The 23,638-nt window shown below is 47.8% G+C and overlaps 1 protein-coding gene across 5 annotated transcripts in view; it reads left to right on the forward strand.

Moving 5' to 3' along the window:
* Positions 1–23,638, forward strand: part of LOC147710198 (E3 ubiquitin-protein ligase TRIM39-like) — a 257,855-nt gene that overhangs the window by 39,894 nt on the left and 194,323 nt on the right. For 4 of the 5 annotated variants that reach the window (XM_086920880.1, XM_086920882.1, XM_086920883.1 and 1 more), the window contains exon 2: positions 9,643–9,738. In XM_086920880.1, the coding sequence (XP_086777006.1) occupies positions 9,643–9,738 (96 nt within the window). Of the gene's footprint in view, positions 1–9,642; positions 9,739–10,665; positions 10,672–23,638 lie in introns of all 5 variants that reach the window. The other variant, XM_086920884.1, reaches the window with a different exon arrangement.

Here is a 23,638-nt window from a genome sequence, read left to right on the forward strand (position 1 = left end):
TCTCAGAGGTTTGCTGTCGTCATTGTGGACTGCCATTCCAAGTGGTTGTCTGTGGAGTTTCTCAAGGATATCACTACGGCTACTACTATTAAACATCTTAAGTCTGTGTTTTTTAGGGAAGGTTTTCCTAGCGTTCTTATAACTGACAATGGCACACAGTTGGTCTCGCATGACATGCAAGCCTTTTTGTCTGATTGTGGTATTTCTCACCATAGGACTTCCCTCTACAACCCCCAGGGGAATGGTCTTTGTGAACGCCTTAATAGATTGGTGAAAGGTACTGTTCAAATGGCTCTCTCCAGTGGTGCTTCTGTCTCTTCCCTTGTTAGTGAAATGGTCTATGCGTATTGTACCACCCTTCATGGATCTCACCTCAGATCCCCTTTTGAGATGATGAGGGGTAGGGTTCCCAGCACCAAACTCATTCCCTCTTGGCTCAAGGACTTGGTCTGTCAGTCTCTTTTGGGTGATGTGTCCAGTTTGGTTCCTAAGTCTTCTTGTAAGAGTCCTGTGGGTTTGCCTGCTAAATGTGCTTCAAGTAAGAGTCCTGTGGGCCTGCCCTCTAAGGGTCCTTCACGCAAACCTCTCGTAGGCGATAAGTTCTCTGCTAAAGTTGTCGCTGGTAAACTTGCGAAAGGTGACCTTGTCAAGGTAAAGTCTGGTCGTGTTTCAGGTGGTTTGTCCAAGTTCCGTGGTCCATTTCTTGTTAAGATGGTCTATCCTCACTATGTTGTCCTCTCTAATGGGGAAAAATGGAATTTAAGGAGGGTTGCCCTCTATCAGAAAGCTGGTGTTGGTCCTGGTCCTGCTCCCTCTCCCTCCGTCCCTATCCAGGATCTCTCCTCTTCAGGGTTCATGTTTATTCCCTCTCAGGATCCGGCTCATGTGGTGCCTGCTCCTGTAAATGCCTTGGTAAGGGGCGATGGTGGAGGGGATGCTCCTGATCCCGTTGTGACTGATCCCAATCCAATTGCTGATCCAAGTTCCTCTTTGCCTGCCACCAGACCTCAAAGGTGCCATAGACCCCCTGCTTATTTGAATGATTTCTGTTGCGATTAGGTGTTTTAGAGGGGTGACGTGTGTCCCTTTCAACGCTTAATTCTATGGTGTTTGCAACTTTTATCATTATTTTCGCTAATCTTCTTTAGTCTTGTGTTAAGTTTCTTTTCCATGACATGCTTACCTTTTGTGTTAAGTTTTCTTTCACCTTTTGTTTCTTTTTATTCTACGAGAGGAGATGTGTTGTATATTTATCTTTCCTCTATTTCCATGCTCTACCATAGTTCTTACCTGTGTCACTCATTCCAGAATGTACATGGCTCTGTCTCCTTCTAGTGTTCTAGCTGGTGACAGTTTGTGCCTGGCCAGCTTGTGTTGAGGTTGCTCTACTCTGTTTTCCTGCAATAAACCTCTTGTGGTACACCTGTGGTCTCCAGCTATTTACTACATGCTACTGTTGTCAAAGATACAGTTAAGGAATCGGACAAAGCATCATCTGCTGTTTTCAAGATTCAAGGAACAACAAAAAGTCAGACTAAGCAATTTCAGAACAAGAACTTTAGTCAACCTTTCAGGAATCAAGGAAGAGACAACAGAGTGGATGACAGAAGGTGTTACCGTTGCGGTAGCAAAGAACATATGGCTTACTACAAGTCGTGCCCTGCCCTGCGGAAAAAATGTAGTGTGTGTGGATTAATAGGCCATTTTAGTAAAATGTGTCGCAAGCGCAGTAATGTCAAATGTATCTGGAATGAGGATGCGAGTGCTAGCGAAAGTGGTGAAGATGAGGATGGTTGTGTAAAAAATGTGAGGGGGAACTATATGTTAAATATCACTGCTCAGTGATATCTCAGCTAGCGCCTGGTACATCGCTTCCTCAATTAAGGGAAGGGGAACGGATGGTTACTGTTCCTGACTGTCAGGCTGGTGGGTCTTCGCATGGTCCAGGTCAAAGGGAGTTTTCACCAGGTCAAGATGACGTAGGGTACAAGGGTGGAAATGAGAGTTCTTCTTCTGCGGATCTTGATGCAGATTCTCTTCCTTGCTCGTCTGGCGCGGAAGGTTCCAAAAGGAAAAGAGTTTTGCCTAGTTGGCTTAAAGATTATGTTAGGTAGGTTCTTGGGTTTTTTTTTTTTTCTTCCTTGCTTTTCTTTTCCTTCCTTCCCGTGTTTCCTTTTTGGGTTTCTTTGTGAGGGCGGGGGATGTGTTATGTTGTACTTTATTATTACACTGTATATTACTTTAAGGCTTGTGTTAGGAACGAGCTCATCTTTGGAATTCGTATACATCGTTGTGTTCTCACTGTGAGTCAGTTGAAGCCTGACGATATTGCTGTACAGTTGTGCTTCTTGGCACCATCTGTTCTCCATCTCTAATCTTGAATAAAGGATTATACAAGGAACCTTGCCTCCACCTCTACATTACACTAGAGAATCTGGATTACATTAAAGACACGGAGGCTGACATTATCCCTCCCATCCCACCCCTTGGTGGTCTTACAATGATTTAATGCTGTTTTTGTTACAGTTTATCACTGTACTTTCTATTAACAGTACTTGTTTCATCTCTTGTTCCTTTTAGCTTGATAAGCTTGACACTATTTTTTACATTCAAGAGATATTTACTTCTTTCTCTTTTCAGGTAACGCTCCTTAACTGTGTGTCCTCTGGCCTTTGGTTTTACCTTCGTTCTTCCTTCTCCTTCATCCTGCTCATCAGCAGATCGTTTTGATGTTTCAAGTTTCATGAACTTATTTTCCTCCACATTTAAAAGAGGCAGATTGTTGATGGCTCTTGCCTTTAATGTGTTGCTATTGTTCTATTCTGGAACCTTTTAATATTGTGATGTATGCGGCTGCTTGGACTGCATTAAAGGAATAATGCATAATGTCAGCCAGATTCTCTAGTCATCTTAATATGAGAATCGCAATTCACCTCACATGCTATAACTATGTAGATGACGCAAGAATACTCCTTACAACATTGGAAACTCACCAATTTTCAGTTGCCTCCATGCCGTTGATCAGTGAAGGAGATAGAGCCACCTCATATTGAATGCTTCCAAAGCGGAAATTCTCACATGTAGCTATTGGAAAAACGATGACCCACTTTCTTCCTGGCCTAGAGATATGTGAACACCGCCTAAAATATTAAAGGAAGTAAGACACCTCTGAATTACCATAGACTAAGAGCTACTGATGAATGCCAAAGTGGACAAACTAACAAGGTCAAGCTTCATTACTATAAAAACTTTGTGACATAGCTTCCCCCACCTAGGTTTTTCACACGAGGTACAGGCTATCATCTCTCTTGTTCGGTCTAAACTCGATTATGCCAATAGCCTCTACCACAAATCACCTTTAACAAATATGAAAATACTACAATGGATTCAGAACTCTGCTGCCAGACTACTCTTGCATGTAAAGCCACAAGTCCACATCTCTCCTACCTTGAAAGCCCTGCAGTGGTTACTGGTTGCCAGAAAATCCACATTCATGCTGCTTTCTATCACCCCCAAAGCGATACATGCACACTTCATAAGGAATAAAATCGGCAAATACATTCAACAAAGGAAGCTCCACTCTAGAGTGGCACCTTCGCTCTAAATCCCAACATAAAAGAACAAAACCATAAGTAGCACATCATTCGCTGTTCAAGCAGCCAAACAATGGAACTCTTAACATAAACATCTTATCTTCAGAAGAGTACTCTAGAGTTAGCTCTTCCCCCACATAACCACCATACTCAAACATAAATATACAGCATATCCCTTTGTATATAAGCATTTATTAGGACTATAAATGGGTTCCTACATATGTATATTGCTTTGTATAAATGTGTATAATAATTATGTTTTAAAGATATAGATATTTGTTCTGCTTAAGAAATGTACATATTACATATACATTATTCTATGTTTAACATGTACATAAGTGACTGCATACATATGTAAATATTTTACCATAACTACTAATCTACAACTGCTTCACTATCAAATTACAAAAAAATATTAATGTAACAAATTAATTAACTATAAAGTACAATACTTAAAAGTCTGAGTTTATTAAATACAACTTTAATCTACATATACTACCTTCCTTATACATATATTCCTTCCATGTACTTCTAATTCAGCATACCCAATGCACTAACCTATATCTCACCCTATATCTCTCGCAATTTATCCTCTACCTCAACTCTCTGACCATCTGACCTGTGACATTCCTCAGCCCCTTACCTGGACGGACCACTCCTTGATAAAGTTTTTCATCCCCAATCCCCGCCCAAAATTTTTATCTCAGACTGCAAGCAGAAAACATTTGGCCCACAGACCTTGGCGCAATCTCTCTTAATAGGCCTTTGACGAGGTGTTCCATATGGAACCACAAATAAATGAATTAGAAGTATCAAAAATGTTGGTCTCCTTTAACAAGTCATTTGTGAAAGCCTTAGACTTGATAATTCCAATAAAAAATAACCTTGGCCCAATCCCAAGGCGGACACCAGCACCTTGGTACTCTGCAGAGCTAAGGCAGGAAAAATCTTCCTGTAAGCAATTAGAGAGACGCTGGCGAGTGAGTAAGACCCCCCCAGAATCGACTAGTGTACAAACCAGCCCTGTCCAGCTACCATCGTAACCTAAAGTCCGCCAGACGCATATACATTTTGAACCAAATTGAGCGCTCTAGCAACTCCTCCAAAGCTCTCTTTGACATAGTTAGAGACTTTGTATCACCCCAGGTTTGTAAACAAACTCCTTTGGAAACCCAAGAACTTTAACTCCCTAGCTGCCTTTTTTCAGGAAAAAATTGCCAACATCTATTTTAACTTTCCACCCATGGCCATGTTAAATCATAGACCTCATGCCCACCATGATGGACCCAGAAAACGGGCAGTCTGCTCCCTTGACTGCTTTATGCCTGCCTCACTGGAAGAGGTAACCAAAGCACTGTGCTCGGCTAAATCTGGCTCACCCACAGATCCTTGCCCTCCTAACATCATGGCTCTTCTGACCCCCAGCTGTGCCCCTGTCATTCAAAAAATGTTTAATCAATCTATACAATCTGGAACCATACCCACAACCTGGAAGGAAGCGTTTGTACGCCCTATACTGAAAAAACCCTCGACAAACCCCCAGGATCTTGGCAACTACCGCCCAATTTCCCTACTCCCATTACTGGCCAAAATGCTAGAAAGTATTATCAACAGGCAACTGAGTAGTTACCTTGAAACCAACTTAATCCTGGACCCCACACAATCGGGCTTTTGCCTGGGTTTCAGTACGTAGACTTCCTTATTAGCCGTGAGAGACTCCCTTAGGATGACAATAGATGCAGGTGGTTCAGCAATACTGATCCTTCTCGACCTCTCCGCGGCCTTTGATACCATCTCCCACACAAGTCTCGCGGAGAGGCTAACCTCCTGTGGCATTCAGGGAGTAGCCCTAAAATGGTTTCAGAACTTTCTGGCCTGCAGAACCCAAACAGTCATCTTGGGCCCATTTCAATCAGATAAAATACCGCTGGACAAGTGTCTACCTCAGGGCTCCTGCTTAAGCCCAACCCTTTTTAACATTTATATGGCCCCTTTGGCAAAAGCAGTAGAAGCCCTGGGTTTTGAAACGATTTCCTATGCTGACGACACCCAGCTGATGTTCACCATCGGCCCCGATCCAGAAACCGACAAATCTCGTTTCTCCAAGGGTATATTAACAATTTCCAACTGGATGTCTGACAATTGTCTCCAGTTGAACCCAGGAAAAACGGAAGTCATTTACTGGGAAATGCCTCGGCGGTCTGGTCCAACGACTGGTGGCCCTCTCAGTTGGGCATCGCCCCCATGCCCAAGCAGAGTGTCAAAAATCTTGGAGTAAAACTGGATCAATCGTTAACAATGAAGGACCACGTAGTAGCCACGAGTTCCTGCTACTACAGTTCACGATTACTTCGTAAAATCCTCCCTTATATGCCGACTGCTCACCGTAGAACGCTGGTCCAAGGAATGGTGATCAGCCACTTGGACTACGGAAATGCCTTGCTGGCCGAAGTGAGTGTGACTTTACTAAATAAATTACAGGTCATTCAAAATACTGCCGCCAGAATGATCTCAAACATGCCAGCAGGCTCTCCCTCCAAACCTCTGCTAAAAGAACTGCACTGGCTACCGGTAAGAAAAAGATCCATCTTTAAAATTTGCTGCCTGTCATACAATGCTTTAAATGGCCGAGGCCCTCACTATCTACAAAAGATACTGAAAAAACACATTCTAGGCCGTAATCTTAGATCTGGTTCCCTAAAATGACTACAGATCCCTCGCATCGGTCTGAATCGCACTGGAGGCAGAGCCTTTTCCTATCTAGCTCCCAAGTATTGGAATAGCCTGCCTAAGGCCCTGCGGGATGCTCTGCCTTCCCTCTGACTCTTCTCCCTCCACTTCCCCATTACTCATCCCAAACCCTCTCCTATTGCTAGAAACTCCCCCCAAAAAAACCTTTCTAGACCCGTCCCTCCACTATTCCTTTTCAGTCCAAATAACGGACTAACATGTTCACTGCTCAAATTAATTTAATATTTCCCTATACTAATGCACCACTAATCCTGTTTGGGTTCTGGAGTAGCGTGCTACCCGCTGAAAAGTGCTTCAACACCTCCTATGGGGTATCCAGTGCTATATAAATGGCTTGCGCTCCCAGGATCCTCAAACGGAGGGTTGGCGGCAGATCATTGACCCGGTTGGGGACGTTGGCCTGGAATCAGCTCCTGACTGAGTTGTGAGCTGTGAGGGATCCGGGGTTATTCAGAAAGAGACTGAAAACATTTCTCTTTAAATAAAATGTCCTGCTTCTCCTAACTGCCTAGTAGGGTACACGCCGGGACACTCTTTATAAGTGCAGTTAATAATAATAATAAATGTATACCCTTCTCTCTTTTATCCCTCCACTATCCTTTTTCAATCCAAATAACAGACTAAAATGTCCACAGCTCAAATCAAATTAATTTCATATTTCTCTTGTAAGTAGGTTAGGTAGGCAGCAGGACACGTCTTCAAGTTATTAAGATAGGTTTATTAAGATACACAGCAGAGCAGCAAACCTCACAGCTGACCAGACCATCAACTGCCAAGGCTGGAACCTTCACATACTAGCTAGAACACTCTTAGGTACTATGGGAGGTTGGGAAGATAGAAACACTAAGAAAGGACTACCGACACCAAGTAGCCATAATGAATGAAGTACAAATATACAACATATTCCCTATTCTAAATTTACCACTAATCCTTTTTGGGTTCCGGAGTAGCATGATACTCACCAAAAAGCGCTCAACCACGTCGGGATTGGGGTAGGTAATCAAAATAGGCAAACAGTATCCCAACTGGTCTTGGCGATTAAACATGTATGCATAAAGAATTACGTGAACAGAAGCAAGGAGACTCGATAAGTTTTGCAAACGTGCTCATGGCATCGTATAATTAAAGGAAATTAGAGAAATACAGTTGTAACAGAACTGTAGGTAAATAAATAACAAAACAACCCGAATTGGACTTGGTGCTCAGCATGTGCAAGTGACAAGAAAGGTGGCGACGCAAGTGACAATTGTGGTCAGCATGTATGGCTCATAGTGAATGGTGCTTGAATATATACAGTGAATAACAAAAACAATGTGGCTCCAAATAAATTACAAAGCAAAAGTTTCAAAGTTCTGCTAGATTGATTTGGATGAGCCACACTGGGGGCTGCGCCATTTATTGCGCTGAACGGTCGACGACGTTTCGATCGTCATTGGTTGGGATCATCTTCAGGACCGGGTTGTAATTGGAAAACGGTGCTGGAGCGATGCAGGAAGGTCTGGATTGCTTGGATGGCCCGGGTTTGCGAGGTAGCATTCAGTGCAAATCTGGGCAGAAGAATTTTCCGCCTGGAGGGATGCCGGTAAACGTCTGGCAGCGGCAAGAACCCCACACGGTTCAAAGGACGGTGCCTTGCTGGAATGAATCGTACGCTGAATGAAGCAGCAACGGACGGCTGCGACTTGTCACATCTGTATTTTTTTTTCAGCGCCTCATCAGGCGTACTAAGCACTTTATAAATGCAATTGCAATTACAGGTAGCTGTAACTGTTTCACAGGTTCTGTGGAGGTGCAATCATTTTCACCTGCAGTGCTAGCGAGACAAATTTCCTAAGGTTTGCAGATAGTTGCCTGGTGCATTCTAAAAGGGCTGCTTCAGGGGTCGGGGTTACTTGTATGTCTACCATTACAGACACACTATCAAAGATCTGCACCCAGTATGCTGCACTTTGGGATCAGTGCTAGGCAAGTTGGAGAAATCTGCATTAAGTGCATAGCAGCACATACAGTTGGTTGTAGCCGCTGCACCATAGTTGTCTTGTTTTAGTGGGGTGCTGTAGGCTTCATGCAAAAAAGTTTAAGTGAAAGAGACTTAGTCAACCTTATTGAGGTAACAAGCCTTATTTGGCAGCAATCGTGCCATTATTACTCACTAAATGTGTTTGGGACAATCAACAGGCGTATGCCTGTGTTGTAGAGTAGCAGTTGCTGGTCAAGTGAGCATTGGATTGCAGCGTTAAGAGTAACAAAAGTGCTTTGCAGGCTCTTGGTTCCTGCAGAAAGGATGAGTAGTTGCTTTACAAATGACGTGCATGCGTATGAGGTGAATTTATCTGCTGGGAAAGGTTGTATCCATTCGCTGGCAGTGGCAAAGTCTATAAAGGCGACATAATTCAGTATGGCTCCATCGAGGTGCCCTCCTAATCTAGGGCACTCAAGGGTATATATCTCCTCCTCCTCCTCCTCATCCTCCTCCCCTCTCTTCTCCTCCACCTCCGCTCTCTTCTCCTCCTCCTCTTCTCTTCTTCTCCTCCTCCTCTCTTCTTCTCCTCCTCCTCCTCCTCCTCTTTTCTTCTCCTCCTCCTCCTCTCTTCTCCTCCTCCTCCTCTCTTCTTCTCCTCCTCTTTCTCTCTTCTTCTCTTCCTCCTCTCTTCTTCTCCCCTCCCCTCCTCTCTTCCTCTCCTCTCTTCTTCTCCTCCTCCTCTCTTCCCCCCCCCCATGTATGGCAGGGGGTTATGCAGTAGTGTGTGTGCTGCGCTTGTGCACAGTAGTAGCACAGCTCCAAGTCTGGTGCTGCTAATCCCCCTCGTCATGCGTCAAAGTGAGTATTGGCCAGTTTATCCTGTGCTGACGTCCATCCAGGCTATGATCTAGATGCTTTCACTTAGTGCTTTGAAAATGTCAATAGGACAAAGTTTATATTCTAAAGTAGGCCACGTCTAAGTGATAATATGAAATTAGGCGTAAAATGCTAATGTCTTTATCAAGTAGACGTAAGTGCCAGCGATGAAGCTAGTTTACCTGGAACAGGAATTCTGGCCCTAGGTTCTTCTACATCCGGAAAGATCCAAATAGGTGACACCCTTGTCTGTGTCCTTGTTTTTGATACTTGGGGCTGGTACTTACAGTCTTGATATGTGTGGCTAGTACTTATAATTTTAATATGTGCAACTGATACTTACAATCTGTATGTGTGGCTGGTACTCACAGTTTGAGCAGGTATGTTTAATACTGTAATGATATTTTTTGTAAGTAAGACCACACTCTACACTTATTTCTTGCACTCCCATCCCTGTAGGTAAAACTTCAAGAGTGGCTCCGTCTTCTGAAGAAAGAGGAGGAATATACTCTGGTGTTCAAAGTCAAAGACGAGGAACAATATAAAACCATGAGGGTGAGTGGCCGCAATGAGTACTGTGTCTCTGTGTGTCTGTATATATCCGTGCCCATGACTTTGTGTGTGCCTCTTAAAGTTTAAGATACACAGCAGCCAAAGAGACACCCTACACACTAGATAAATTTACTGACCAGAGTCACTGTTGTTGGACATTGGGGCTGAAATTAGCCAAGGGTGTGTCTTAAAAAAAACAAAAAAGAATTACTCTGCTCACCTTAAGGTAATACATAATACTTACACAGTGTGTATTAGTATCTGTATGTAAATGTGACATTATCTAGTTGTGGTACAAAAGGGGGTGGTGATGGACGAAGCATCTGAACCAATCAAACACTCACACCCAGTCAACAGATCTGGGTTTAATCCATCACCGTTCTTTAGCCCACTCTGCCACCCCAGTTCAGACATGGCTATATGCAAATCAGTCTGACCCTTTGCCTCATGGGAACAGTCCAGCCCAAACTGCCAAGCCATGCCTTCCCTGGACCGGAAACAAGCTTCCTAGGACCAGTTTCTGGCATTACGGCCGTCTTCAGCCAGGCTTGCTTGAATCCAGTGGCAAAGTGAGCAAGGGACTCACGTCTGAGCATAACCTGCCAACTTATGGCGAACAAAGCGGAACAAAAGGGGGTGGTGATGGACGGAGCATCTGAACCAATCAAACACTCACACCCAGTCAACAGATCTGGGTTTAATCCATCACCGTTCTTTAGCCCACTCTGCCACCCCAGTTCAGACATGGCCATATGCAAATCTGTCTGACTGAGTGTGAGTGTTTGATTGGTTCAGATGCTCCGTCCATCACCACCCCCTTTTGTACCGCTTTGTTCGCCATAAGTTGGCAGGGTATGCTCAGACGTGAGTCCCTTGCTCACTTTGCCCCTGGATTCAAGCAAGCCGGGCTGAAGACGGCTGGAATGCCAGAAACCGGTCCTCGGAAGCTTGTTTCCGGTCCAGGGAAGACATGGTTTGGCAGTTCGGGCTGGACTGTTACCATGAGGCACAAGGTCAGACTGATTTGCATATGGCCATGTCTGAACTGGGGTGGCAGAGTGGGCTAAAGAACGGTGATGGATTAAACCCAGATCTGTTGACTGGGTGTGAGTGTTTGATTAGTTCAGATGCTCCGTCCATCACCACCCCCTTTTGTACCGCATTATCTAGTTGTGAGCACGTACCAGTGTGTGTGTGTGTGCAGGCATGTTCACACTTCTGTGTAACAGTATGTGTTCATGTATGGATGGTCTGGAGTTAACTGTGGGAGCAGCGCATGAATGCCTGTGCATCTCTATAGTTGGGTACTTCTAAGGGCAGCCGTGTCTTCATGCTCACTCATTTTAGAGTCTGAGTCTTCACTTTCCAGGTGCAGGAATTCAGTCAATGCACTTCCATTAGGAAACTGTATCCACCCACCATCTTGTGCTGTGCTAAACAGGGGCCATCTAACATGGATCCCACTGTCTCAGTACTAAAACCCTCACCATAACACAGTCCTTTTAACACACGTGCTACACATCTACGGTAAATATATGCACTAGACATGAACATGGGAGGTTAGCGCAAGAGACTGGGGCTCACTAAAGTAGAACTTTACATTAGACTACATTCTTATCTGCCACAGGAAACAGGTCTGGTCTTCACTAATGATATACAATGCTTGATGCGCTTTCACCACCACGTTAGATGGCTTACTCAGGACATGGAAAGTTGTGTAATCTCTGTTATAAGGGCACATTTAGTGCACCCCTCCCGGTCACACAACAGGTTCTGAGATTTGCGTTGCTGGGGGTAGTAATAGGCATTTGTGCACATGTTATATTAGAATGATTACCTGGCCACACAAAAGGTCAGAGCAGTTTCACATGCAGTCTCACACATTGCAGGGCTATGCACCTGTTTACCATTCTTGAAACATACCTTTTATTTTTTTTTGTTTTACAGAGTTTTATGTAGCGTGAACTTGACCCGAAGGCATCGAGTATCAGAGCGCTTTACATAGCACCTGTTGCGGTACATGAGGACACATTCTTTTTTTTTTTTTGGTTAGGTACGGAGAGATTAAGTGATTTTCCCAGAATCACAGGATGTTCAGCGTCGTTGCCGTGACTCGAACCCAGCTCCCTAGATTCGAGGTCGACCGCCCTTAACCGTTAGGCCAACTGCTCTCCCTCATGCATACCCTGTTATACAGTTCATTGATTAGCTTGTGTGCTCTTGCCCTGGCACAGGATGTAAGTAACCCCATCACTCTCTGCGACACACAGGCTATATGTTTCACATTGTCAACAGGTCCCCAAAACTTGTCCTTCTGACGACCCGTGCAAACGTGCGTTTTTCATGCTCTTGTCTTTTTTGTATATTTTGGACGTGTTGTGCCCACTTTCTGCTGTTTTCCCGCTGCTGCCTACCCCTACGGCCCCTCCCCCCCTACCAGTTCCCACATCCACCTCCCAGCTGCGCTGCCTCCCCGTCCCCTATTTAAAGGCGGCCGCTGCGCAATAGGTTGAGCAAGACCTCTGACCCCCTGGTCAGGGAACTCTGCTCTCCCCTTGTGCAGCTCCGTCACTGCACCTGCGCCTCTCTGGTCTCAGGTAGGTGTTCGAGGCCCTCCTCCACTCGCAGGCTCTTGCCTGCGCCTCATCCCTGGTGGTCCAGTAGGAGAGCCTTGCTCCTCTTCCGGTCCGCTCTGCCAGCCATGTCTGTCTGCCTGTCTTTGTATAATTGTGCTTGACCCTTTGCCTTTTTCCGTGCTCTTGCCTTTTCTGCCTATTTTGTATTAAATTTTCTTGTGTTTTGGCCCTTGTTCATGCTCTTACCTTTTTTGTCTATTTTGTGCATGTTGTGTCTATTTTCTGTGCCCTCTTTCTGCTGATTTCCTGCCGCTGCCTGCGGCAAGCCCGTCTGCGAAGTGACCGCAAACAGCGCCAGGGACCCTGGTTCTCAGATTCCCCACCACTACGACTCAGCTGCCGTCCACACAATCAATCCAGAAGGAAACAACAACTGCCTGCTGTCGACACCAGACACCACCCACGGCCAGTTCTCCTGCTGACACTGCCGCCAAACCTTCACCAACCTCCGAACCCCCGCGGCCTCCGCCCACCTTCTGTACGGCAGCCCAGCCGAATCCCTGAGGTGCATCCTCCTCAACTTACTCTCCCTGCACATGGGTGTAACAGAGGCCGCAGCAGCCCCTGCGGTGTGGGGGCCCCCAAACCTTCAGGGGGACCCTTCAGCACCGCATTTAGGCTGTAGAGCTCCAGATTGAGTCCGGAGGGGGCCCCTCCACGTACCCTGCAGGGGGGCCCCCTCAAGTTTCGTTATGCCACTCTCTGCACAGACATGTAGTAGACATCTGGGACCTCTTCAGCACCATTTCGCCAGATGTCGCCTTCCTCAAGGAAACCTGGACAAACGCAACCTCCGTCCCCGACATCCCTACCGCCATCCCCGACAGATACAAGATGCAGAGAAAGGATCGCCCCAAGCATCCAGGAGGAGGACTCGCCTTTGTGCACAAGAACTCCCTCCTACTCACCACTTCCAGCATGAATGACTCTTCGTTCCCCACTGAACACCTCCATTTCCAGATCCAGACCAGCCCTAGAAATACGCTACGTGGCACCCTCGCCTACAGACCTCCTGGACCACAAACCATGTCTACCACAACCATCACTGACCTCATCGGGCCCCACGCCATCGCCTCCATGGACTACATAATGCTCGGAGACCTGAACTTCCACCTCGACAACCTCAACAGAACCAACTCCACTGCCCTCCTGGGCAACCTCGCCAACATCTGACTGAAACAGCTCGTCATCACCCCTACCCAAAAGGCAGGACACACCCTCTACCCCATCTTCGCAGGAGGACACAACATCCACTTCAGCCACACCACGCAACCCCACCCTGGTTAGACTACTACTGCGTACACTTCACCTTCGAAAAAACCACAGCTCACAAACCTACCCCAAGCCCTCCACGAAGGACCTGGAGCAAGGTCCCAGAGGATCACCTCAAATCCACCCTCAACCACAACACTCCTCCCACCAGGACCATCATCAACTCTGCAGCCAACGAACTATACAAATGGATCACCAACTGTGCAGACAAGCCTGCCCCCTCCGTAACACCAACAGACAGCGCTCCATGAAAAAACCTAGTTCACCGCGACCACCGAGAATCAAGATGCACCTGCAGACGTATTGAGAAAGTATGGAGAAACACTGAAACCCCAGAAGCTCGGACCACCTACAAGAACGACATGACAGAATACCACCAAAACATCAGATCCACCAAAAGGACCTTTATCCAGAACAAAATTCCACCAACTCGAGCAACTCGAAGGAACTCTTCAGCATCATTCAGGAATTCACCAAACCCCCCAGCAAAGCCTCAGATGTCCCTCCTTCCCAGGAACTCTGAAACAAATTCGGCTCCTAATTCCATCTCAAGTTAAGTCCCTCTACAACTACTTCAACGAACAGACACCGAAACCACACCTACCTCCAGCAACGCCGGCCAGCCTCCAATCTGGCCTGGCCCCGGTCACCACCGAAGACACCGCCACAGCCATGAAGAGCATTCACTCAGGAGTCCCCATGGACCCCTGTCTGCTGCACATCTTCCGCAGAGCCGCCACTGCCATAGCACCCGAGCTACAACGCCATCTTCAATTCCTGCACAATCTCCGATGACTGGAAACGTGCAGAAGTCAAGCCCCTCCTCAAGAAGCCCTCTGCCGATCCTACAGACCCATCTCTCTCTTCGCCTTCAAGGTCACCGAGAAGATAGCCAACATCCAGCTCATGTACTTCATCGAAGCCAACTCCATCCTTGACTCTTCCCAATCCGGATTCAACAGCAAACATAACACTGAGACCAGCCTCCTCGCCACCACAGATGACATCCGCACTCTCCTCAACCAGGTCTACACGGCGGCCCTCATCCTATTAGACCTCACTGCAGCCTTCGACACTGTCTCCCACTGCATTCCCACCGCTAGACTCCACGGCGCCCGCATACATGGAACTGTCCTCTACTGGATCTGCTCTTTCCTCACTGGCCAAACCCAAAGAATCCGTCTCCCGCCTTTCTTCTCCGAACCCACAGAGCTCAACTGCGGAGTATCCCAAGGATCATCGCTCAGCCCCACTCTCGTCAACATTTATATGGCCCCCCTCGTCTCCATCGTCAGGCAGCATGGACTCAGCATTTTATCCTATACCAACGACACCTAGCTCATCTTCTCCTCACGAAGCAACCCAACACCACCAGCCACAGATTCCAGGAAGGAATGAAAGACGTTGCATCCTGGATGAGCAATAGCTGTCTGAAGCTCAACTCAGAGAAGACAGAAGTCGTTGTACTCTGCCCCACCCCCCCTCAGCACTGGACAACACCTCGTGGCCCACCGCTCTCGGCAACCCGCTCCCCACTCTCATGGTCCACGCCCGGAATCTCAGCATCATTCTCGTCTCCTCCCTCACCATGACTCGTCAAATCAACCCAATCTCCTCCATGTGCTTCAACACCGTCTGCATCCTTCGCAAGACCTTCAAGTAGATCCCCCCCGAATCCAGAAAGACCATCACACACACACTCATAACAAGCAGACTGAACTACAAAAACATCCTCTACACCGGAATCAACAAATCCCATGCCCCGAAAACTCCAGACCATCCAGAACACCGCTGCCAGACTCTTCCTCGGCATACCATGACATTAACACCTCACCCATCACCTATGAGACCACCACTTGCTCCTCTTCGAGAAGAAAGTAACCTTCAAGCTACTCACTCGCGCCTACAAATCCCTCCACTACACAGGATCCCAATACCTCAACAAAAGTTTCTCCTACGTACTCAAGAGAAACCTCCGCTCCGCCAACCTCACCCTTGCGGAAACCCAGCACATCTGCAGAGCCAGAGCGAGCAGAAGAGCCTACTCCTACATCGCAGCAAAGACCTGGCTTGAGCTCCCGCTCAACCCAGGACCCTTCTCCTGCCGAAACTTCAGCTGCACCCAGTCCCACCTCTGCACTCCAGCTCCTCCTGCCGCCCAACGACCCAACAGCGGACCCGACCGGCACACTGCATCCTCCTCAACATGCGCTCCCTCCATGCCACGCCACAGAAATCTGGGACCTTCTTGACTTTGTTTCTCTCGACATCGCCTTCCTCATGAAAACCTAGACAAACTTCAGCGCTGGCCTGAACATAGCCCCTGCCCTTCCCGATGGCTCCAACACCATCGAAAGGACCATGCCAACCAACAAGGAGAAGGCATCGGCATTGTCCACAAAAATGCCCTCCGCCTGATCACCCACATGAACGACCCAACGATAACAATATCACACCTCTGCTACCATTTCCAGATCCAGACCAACACCACCCTCTATGGCACCCTTATCTATCACCACCTGGCCCCCGCCAGTCCTTCCCTAAAGCCATCATCGACATTATCGCCCGCGGCTCTCGCATCTACCGATTACATCCAACTCGGCGACCTCAAATTTCACCTGGACAACCCCAATGACCAAAACACTGCATCCCTTCTGGATAACCTCACCAACGTAGGACTCAAGCAGCTAGCCAAGGCTCCAACCCATGCAGCAGGACACCCACTCGACCCTGTCTTCACCGCCAGCGGAAACACAACTTACAGCCACACCACCGAACTTCTCGAGACCGACCATCACTGCTTGCACTTCACCTTCACCAAGCCCACCATACATCAACACCCTCACTGCGCCCCTGACTGTAGCTGGATCAAGGTCACCGAAGAATAGCTCACCACCTTCCTCAGCCCTACCACACTGCCGACAGCCACCAACGCTAATACCACAGCACACAACCTCCACCGATATATCCCCAACTGCTCTGACACTCTGGCACCTCTCAAGAAGGCACACAGCAAGCAACATTCCAAAAAGCCACCTGGTTCACTCCTACCCTCCACGCATCACACAACCTTCAATCAATCAATCAGGGGTATTGTAAGCACGCTACTCACCTGTGAGGGTCTCAAAGCGCTCAGGGGGGAGGGGGGGGTCGCAGTTCTGTTTCGCCGAAGAGCCAGGTCCTGAGAGCCTTCCTGAAGGTATCCTGGGAGGGGTCGCGTTTGATGTCTGCAGGGAGCTTTTTCCAGTTTTGGCCGCGATGTGGGAGTAGAATCTTATGCCTACTCTGTGGATGCGTGGGGTTTCGACCAGTGCGAAGTTGGACGATCTGAGGTTTTTTTTGGGGACGTGAAAGTTGATTCTGTTGTTGAGGTATTTGGAGACGATGTTGTGTAGACATTTGTAGGCGTGGGTGAGGATTTTGAAGGTGACTCTTTTCTCCACGGGGAGCCAGTGGAGCCTTTGTAGGTGTTGGCTGATGTGTTTGTGCTGGGGGATGCTGAGGATGAGTCCAGCGGCTGTGTTCTGTATCATCTGGAGTTTGCAGAGTATGGACTTGTTTATGCCTGCGTAGAGTGCGTTTCCATAGTCCAGTCTGATGGTGATCAGTGCTTGGGTGACTGTTTTTCTTGACTAAGGGGTATCCACTTGAATGTCTTGCAGAGGATGCGGAGGGTGTTGAAGAAGCAGGAGGTGACGGTGTTCACCTGTCGGTTCATGGTGAGGGATGAGTCAAGGTTTTTGGCATGGTCCGAGAGGGTCGGTGGGCTTCCGAGGGCTGGCGGCCATCAGGTGTTGTCCCATACTGAGGGAGTGGTTCCGAGGAGGAGGACTTCTGTTTTCTCTGCATTGAGCTTTAGGCAGCTGTTGGTCATCCATGCTGCAACATCCTGCATTCCTTTCTGGAAGGTGAGTCTGGCGGTGGTGGGGTCTTTGTTGAGGGAGAGGATGACCTGTGTGTCATCAGCGTAGGATATGATGTTGAGGCCGTGTTTTCGAACGATGGTGGCAAGGGGGGCCATGTAGACGTTAAAGAGGGTCAGGCTCAATGATGACCCCTGTAGGATTTTCGTGGGATCGGAGAGGAAGGATGGTAGTCTGATTCTTTGGCTTCTTCCAGTGAGAAATTATCGGATCCAGTTTAGATCTGTTCCTTGTATGCCGGCATTGGGTAGTCTGGTGACGAGTGTGCGATGGTGTTGAAGGCTGCTGATAGGTTGAGCAGGATGAAGGCTGCAGAGTGACCTTGGTCCAGGAGAGTGCGGATATCGTTTGTGGCGGCAAGTAGGATGGTCTCGGTGCTGTGGTTGCTACGGATTCCGGATTAGGATAGGTCGAGGACGGCGTTGTCTTCCATGAATTGTGTCAATTCCCCGTTGACTGTTTTCCCTGCAATTTTCTCCTCGAAGGGGAGGAGCGAGATGGGCCGGTATTTCTTGAGATCGGTGGGGTCCGCTGTGGCCTTTTTGAGCAGGGGCCTGACTTCTGGGCGTTTCCAGTCATCTGGGAAGGTGCCTGTCTCGAAGGTGGTGTTGATGGTATGTTGAAGCTCAGGTGCTGTGGCGGCTCTGTGGTAGATGTGTGGGGGCAGGGGTCAGTGGGTGCCCCTGAGTGGATGCCTTTCATGGTCGATGCAGTGTCTTCTGCCGTGTTTGGCGTCCAGGTGGAGAAGGTGGGCTGGCTGGTGTGTCTGGGGGGCGGGCCAGTTGTGGCGTCCGGTGGATGGTCGACAAAGTTGTCATAGAGGTTTTTGATCTTGAGGTGGAAGTAGGTTCCGAACTTGTCGCAGCGGTCTTGAGACTGGGTGATGTCTGTGGTTTCGCTGCAGGGGTTAGTGAATTTCTGAATGACAGTGAAGAGTTCCTTGGACTTTGTGTACTTGGCAAGTATTTTGTTGTGGAAGAAGTTCCTCTTGGTGGCTCTGATCTGATTGTGGTAGTCCGTCATGGGTTCTTGTAGGTGGTGTCGTTTTCAGGTGTCTTGGTGTTTCTCCAGTTTTTCTCCAGGCGTCTGCAGGTATATCTGGATTCTTGGAGGTCAGTGATGAACCAGGTAGCTTTCCGGGGGCGCTGTTTGTTGGGGTTGCATAGCGGGCAAGCTCGTCTGCGCAGTTTGAGATCCAGGTGTGGAGTTCTCTGGCTGCAACGTTGGCATCAGACTCCGAGGTGGGGTTGTCTCGGGTGAGGGTGGAGTAGAGTTGTTTGTCAGTGACCTTGCTCCAGTTTCTTCGTGTTGGGCGTGGGGCTGGTTTAGGTGCATTGGGTTTGTTGACGGTCAAGTGTACACAGTATTGATTAGTCCAAGGGGGTTGCGTCATGTGGCTGAAGTGGACAGTGTTTCATGCCGCAACAAAGGGGTCGAGGGTGTGTCCTGCCCTGTGGGTCAGTGTGGTGACGAGCAGTTTAAGTCCAATGTTGACAAGGTTGTGTCACAGGGTGGTGAAGTTGGAGTCACTAGGGTTGTCGAGGTAGAAGGTCAGGTCTCCGATCAGTATGTACTTCATTGAGGCAATGGTGTGGGGTGCGATGAGGTCGGTGATGGCGGCGGCGAAGGGGTGCAGGGGGTTCTGTAGACGAGAGTTCTGCGGAGCGTGGAATTGGGGCTGGTCTGGATCTGGAGGTGCAGGTGTTCGGTGGAGGGGAAAGTTTCACTGGTGGTGGTAAGGCGGAGGGTGTTCTTCAAAGCAATCACTGCACACCACCTTTTCCTCAAAATTACAAAGAAGACGGCCCTCCAGGACAGAATAAACACCAACGCACACAACAATAAAGAACTCTTTGCCATCGTTAAGGAGCTTGCCAGGCCCAACAGCGAAACCACGGTGGTCCCACCCTCCCAAAACATGTGCCATCAAATCTGCACCTTCTCCCACCACAAGATCAGGCTTTTATACAACAGTTTCAAATCCCAGGACCCTCCCACCAAGTCCGACACCTCCGTACCCAACAACGCCGCACCACAACTGATCTTGCTCAACTGGACCCTGCTCACCACAGAAGACACTGTCATGACTATGAAGAGCATCCACTCTGAAGCCCCCTCGGACCCGTGCCTGCACCACATATTCCATAGAGCAGCCTCCACCATCAATCCTGAGCTCTGCCACAGCATCAACTGCTCCATCGAGAGCGCCACCTTCCCCGACGACTGGAAATATGCCGAGATCAACCCTCTGCTGAAGACACCATCCGCCGACCCGACAGATTTCTAGAATTTCAGACCCATCTCCCTGCTGCCCTTCCCAGCCAACGCCATCGATAAGGCCACACTGCCTAACTGTCTGATTTCATCAAAGCAAACCATGTCCTGAACATCTCCCAACTGGCTTCAGAAGCAAACACAGCACCGAGACTGCACTTCTTGCCGCCATCAACAACATCCACTCCCTACTCTATTTGGGCAAAACCGCAGCCCTAATCCTTCTGGACCTCTCAGCTGTCTTCTACACCATCTCCCACTGCAACCTAATTACGAGTCTCCACAACGCCGGCATCCACTACAAGGCCCTGAACTAGATTCACTCCTTCCTCACAGGTTGAACACAGTGAGTCAGACTACCTCTGTTCCTCTCCGAACCCACGGAGATCAGCTGCAGAGTCCCCCAGGGCTCCTCCCTGAGCCCCACCCTCTTTAACACCTGCATGGCCCCTCTTGCGGCCATTGTCAGGAACTATTGAGTCAATATCGTCTCCTACGCCGATGACATCCAACTGATCCTCTACCTCACCAACGAACCCACAACCGCCAGAAACAACTTCCACAGCGAGATGAAGGCCATTGCCACCTGGATAAAAAACAGTTGTCTCAATCTCAACTCGGACAAGATTAAAGTCTTCACCGTGGATCCCACCCCCTCAGCTTGCAATGACTCCTTTTGGCCCTCCGCATTGGGAACCCCGCCCACCCCCGCAGACTATGCAAGAAACCTCCCCATCAGACTGGACTCCTCGCTCACAATGAACAGCCAGATCAAAGTTGTTGCCTCATCATGTTTCCACGTGCTTTGCTTGCTTCGAAAGACATTCTGATCGATCCCCACCGAATCCAGAAAAACGGTGATCGATGCACTCATCAGCAGCAGACTTGACTATGGCAACACACTCTACGTTGGCTTCACCCAGAAACTCCTCAGAAAACTACAGAAGGTTTTAAATTCCACAGCCAGATTGGTCCTCTACATCCTCTGCTGCAGACACATCACAGAACACCTCTGAGAACTCCCCTGGCTTCCAGTCAACAAAAAACTCACTTTCAAGATCCTCACAAACACCTACAAAGCCCTTCACAATGCAGGACCATACCTGAACCACCACCTCTCATTCCACGAACTCACCAGTCACCACTGCTCAGCCCATCTTCCCTTTGCCACTGTCCCTTTGATCCCCAAGACTGGAACCAGAGGAAGATCCTTCTCCTACCTCGCCACCAAGACCTGGAACACCCTGCCCCTGCACCTCAGAAAATCCCCGTTGCTTACCCAATTCAGGAAGGATCTCAAGACTTGGCTTGTGGACTGAAACCCCAGTGCTCAGACAGATAGCAGCCCCATGCCTTGAGACGCTCATGAGTGAGTAGCCGCGCTTTACAAACCCTGATTGATTGATTGATTGATCAGCCCAATCTCAAAAGAGGACTTTTCTTTAAGTTGGGTGGTCTGCAGGTTCCTTCAAAATATAAAATTCAAAAAAGTTTACATATTCATGGTGGTGAGGCACTATACATTTTTCACTTTAATCACATAAACTTACATTCCTACACCGCTCCACTAATGATCTCTCTTAACTTAACTTAGTTCAGTGTACCCAGGGGTGTGGAATTTAATGAAATATGTACTTGTCCATGGGACAAGTAGCTTCATAAATCTACTTGTCCTGTAACAAAATCCACTTGTCCCTTTGGTGCCATGTAGTGCACCGTCAAATAATGGCTGCAATCTCTTTATAGAAGAGCTCTGATAATAGCCTCTCTGGTTATGTCAGGCTAATACTATAGAAGGATTTGAATTTTGGAGGTTTCCCCAGCTCTTCTCTAATCTTTTCCCATACTGAGAAAGGTCGGAAATTTACCCCTGACAACGGCAGAAGTCAAGTTTCTTCCAGCGCTGGGAAAAATGTGGTTTGAGAAAAAGTGAACTTGTAAACACTCAACAGATTTCCGCTGGGGTATATTCATATTTGCTCATGCTAAGATGCAATTCACAAATATTCTCTAGGACTACGGTTTCCTGGCCTACTTAAGGAAATTCATGTGAATGCATGAAAAACGTAAATCTGCATTAATACAAGGACATATATCATGGGTGCACTTTTGTGACCTTAACATTTGAGACCCTAATTAAATTTTAGTTAACCAAGACCTTTTGTATGTATTAAAATGCTATCTCTTCCTATCTGTGAGCTGGCTTCATTGTGTGTGACAGCATTCTGCTCTTTTACAAAGTAGTTTTGTTCACTGCCAGGAATTTCTATGGCAATGTGGCCTTTATGAGACCAAATACTAGCTGTCTAGTAAGAACGTGCTGGCAAACAGCACCACGCCTACCTGATAATCCCAAGGTAGAGAAAGGAGCATAGTGTAGGCCAAGTGAGTAACCAGAAAATGTAAATACTCCCCACGTTGATCCAAAGTTCTTATGATACCAAGCAAGCGAAAAAAGTCATTGGAATCCTCTCCAGAATAGCTCTCTTGTCTCTTCCATCTAAGCATCTATCCATTCATCCTTTCCTCCACTGATATCTAGCATTTCACCTTTACATTGGCACCCATTCATTCTTTTATCCATTAGAATTTTACCAATCTGTTCATCCATCTGTTCCTCCGCCATCCATCCGCTCATCCATATCCAAACCTACCCATCCATCTCCACACCGATCCATTTCAACCATCCATTCATCCTTTCGCTCATCCATACACCCTCCCGTTCACTCCATCTATACACCCTTCCATTCACTCCATCTATCCACCCTCTCTTTCACTCATCCTTCCACCCATCCACCCATCCACCCATCCATCAATCCATCCTTCCACACATCCATCCATTTATCCTTTACACTCATCCATCCTTTCGCTCTCTAATTTTTACACCCTGTAGCCCATCCACTCATTCACCCTTTCCTTCATTATAACATCCTTTGTCCATCCACCATCCCCGTCACTCAACCATCCCGGTCACTCATTCATCCATGCATCCATCTAGCCAGGCACACTTCTACTCACTCATCCTTTAACCCACACATCCATTCATCCTTTCAAATTAATTACGAGTCTTTGTCTGCCGAGCTGCAGACAGAAGAGGCCCATCAAGAGCTCAACCTCTACTGTAGCTGCTAAAGCCTATCCTGCCATCTCCAAATTTATCGATCCAACTGATCCATCCCCCCTTCCTTTCACTCATCCATCCATCCTTTCAGCCCACACATCCTCCTTTTCACTCCTATTCCTCCACCCTTTCACTCATCCCTCCATCCATCCTTTCACTCATCCATCCACCCCATCCATCCTCCTTTTCACTCTTTTATCCACCTACCCTTTCACTTCTTCCGTTTATGCATTCTCTCATCCATCCACCCTTTTACCCATCCATCTTCCGTTTTGCTCATATATCCATCAACCCTTTCACTAATCCCTCCATACACCTTTACAATCAGCTGTCCACCCACCCATCCATCCATCAACCTTTCCACCCACCCACCCAGCCACCCACCCATCCATCCCCCACCCAGTCAGCCATCTATTCATCTACTCTCTCACCCATTAATCCACCCTTTCAATACACCGTCCATCCTTTCACTCATCAATCCACTTTCAACCTATCCATCCACTCACCCATCCCTTCATTAACCCTTGCACTTATCCTACCATTCTTTCACACATCCATCCTTACATCCATTCACTCATTCATCCATGCATCTATCCATTCACCCTTTCACTCCACTCATTCATCCATCTATCCATCCTTTCACTCATTCATCCATGCAGCCATTGATTCATCCTTTC

Source organism: Lissotriton vulgaris, chromosome 5 (genome assembly GCF_964263255.1).
Source record: "Lissotriton vulgaris chromosome 5, aLisVul1.2, whole genome shotgun sequence".
NCBI lineage: Eukaryota > Metazoa > Chordata > Amphibia > Caudata > Salamandridae > Lissotriton > Lissotriton vulgaris.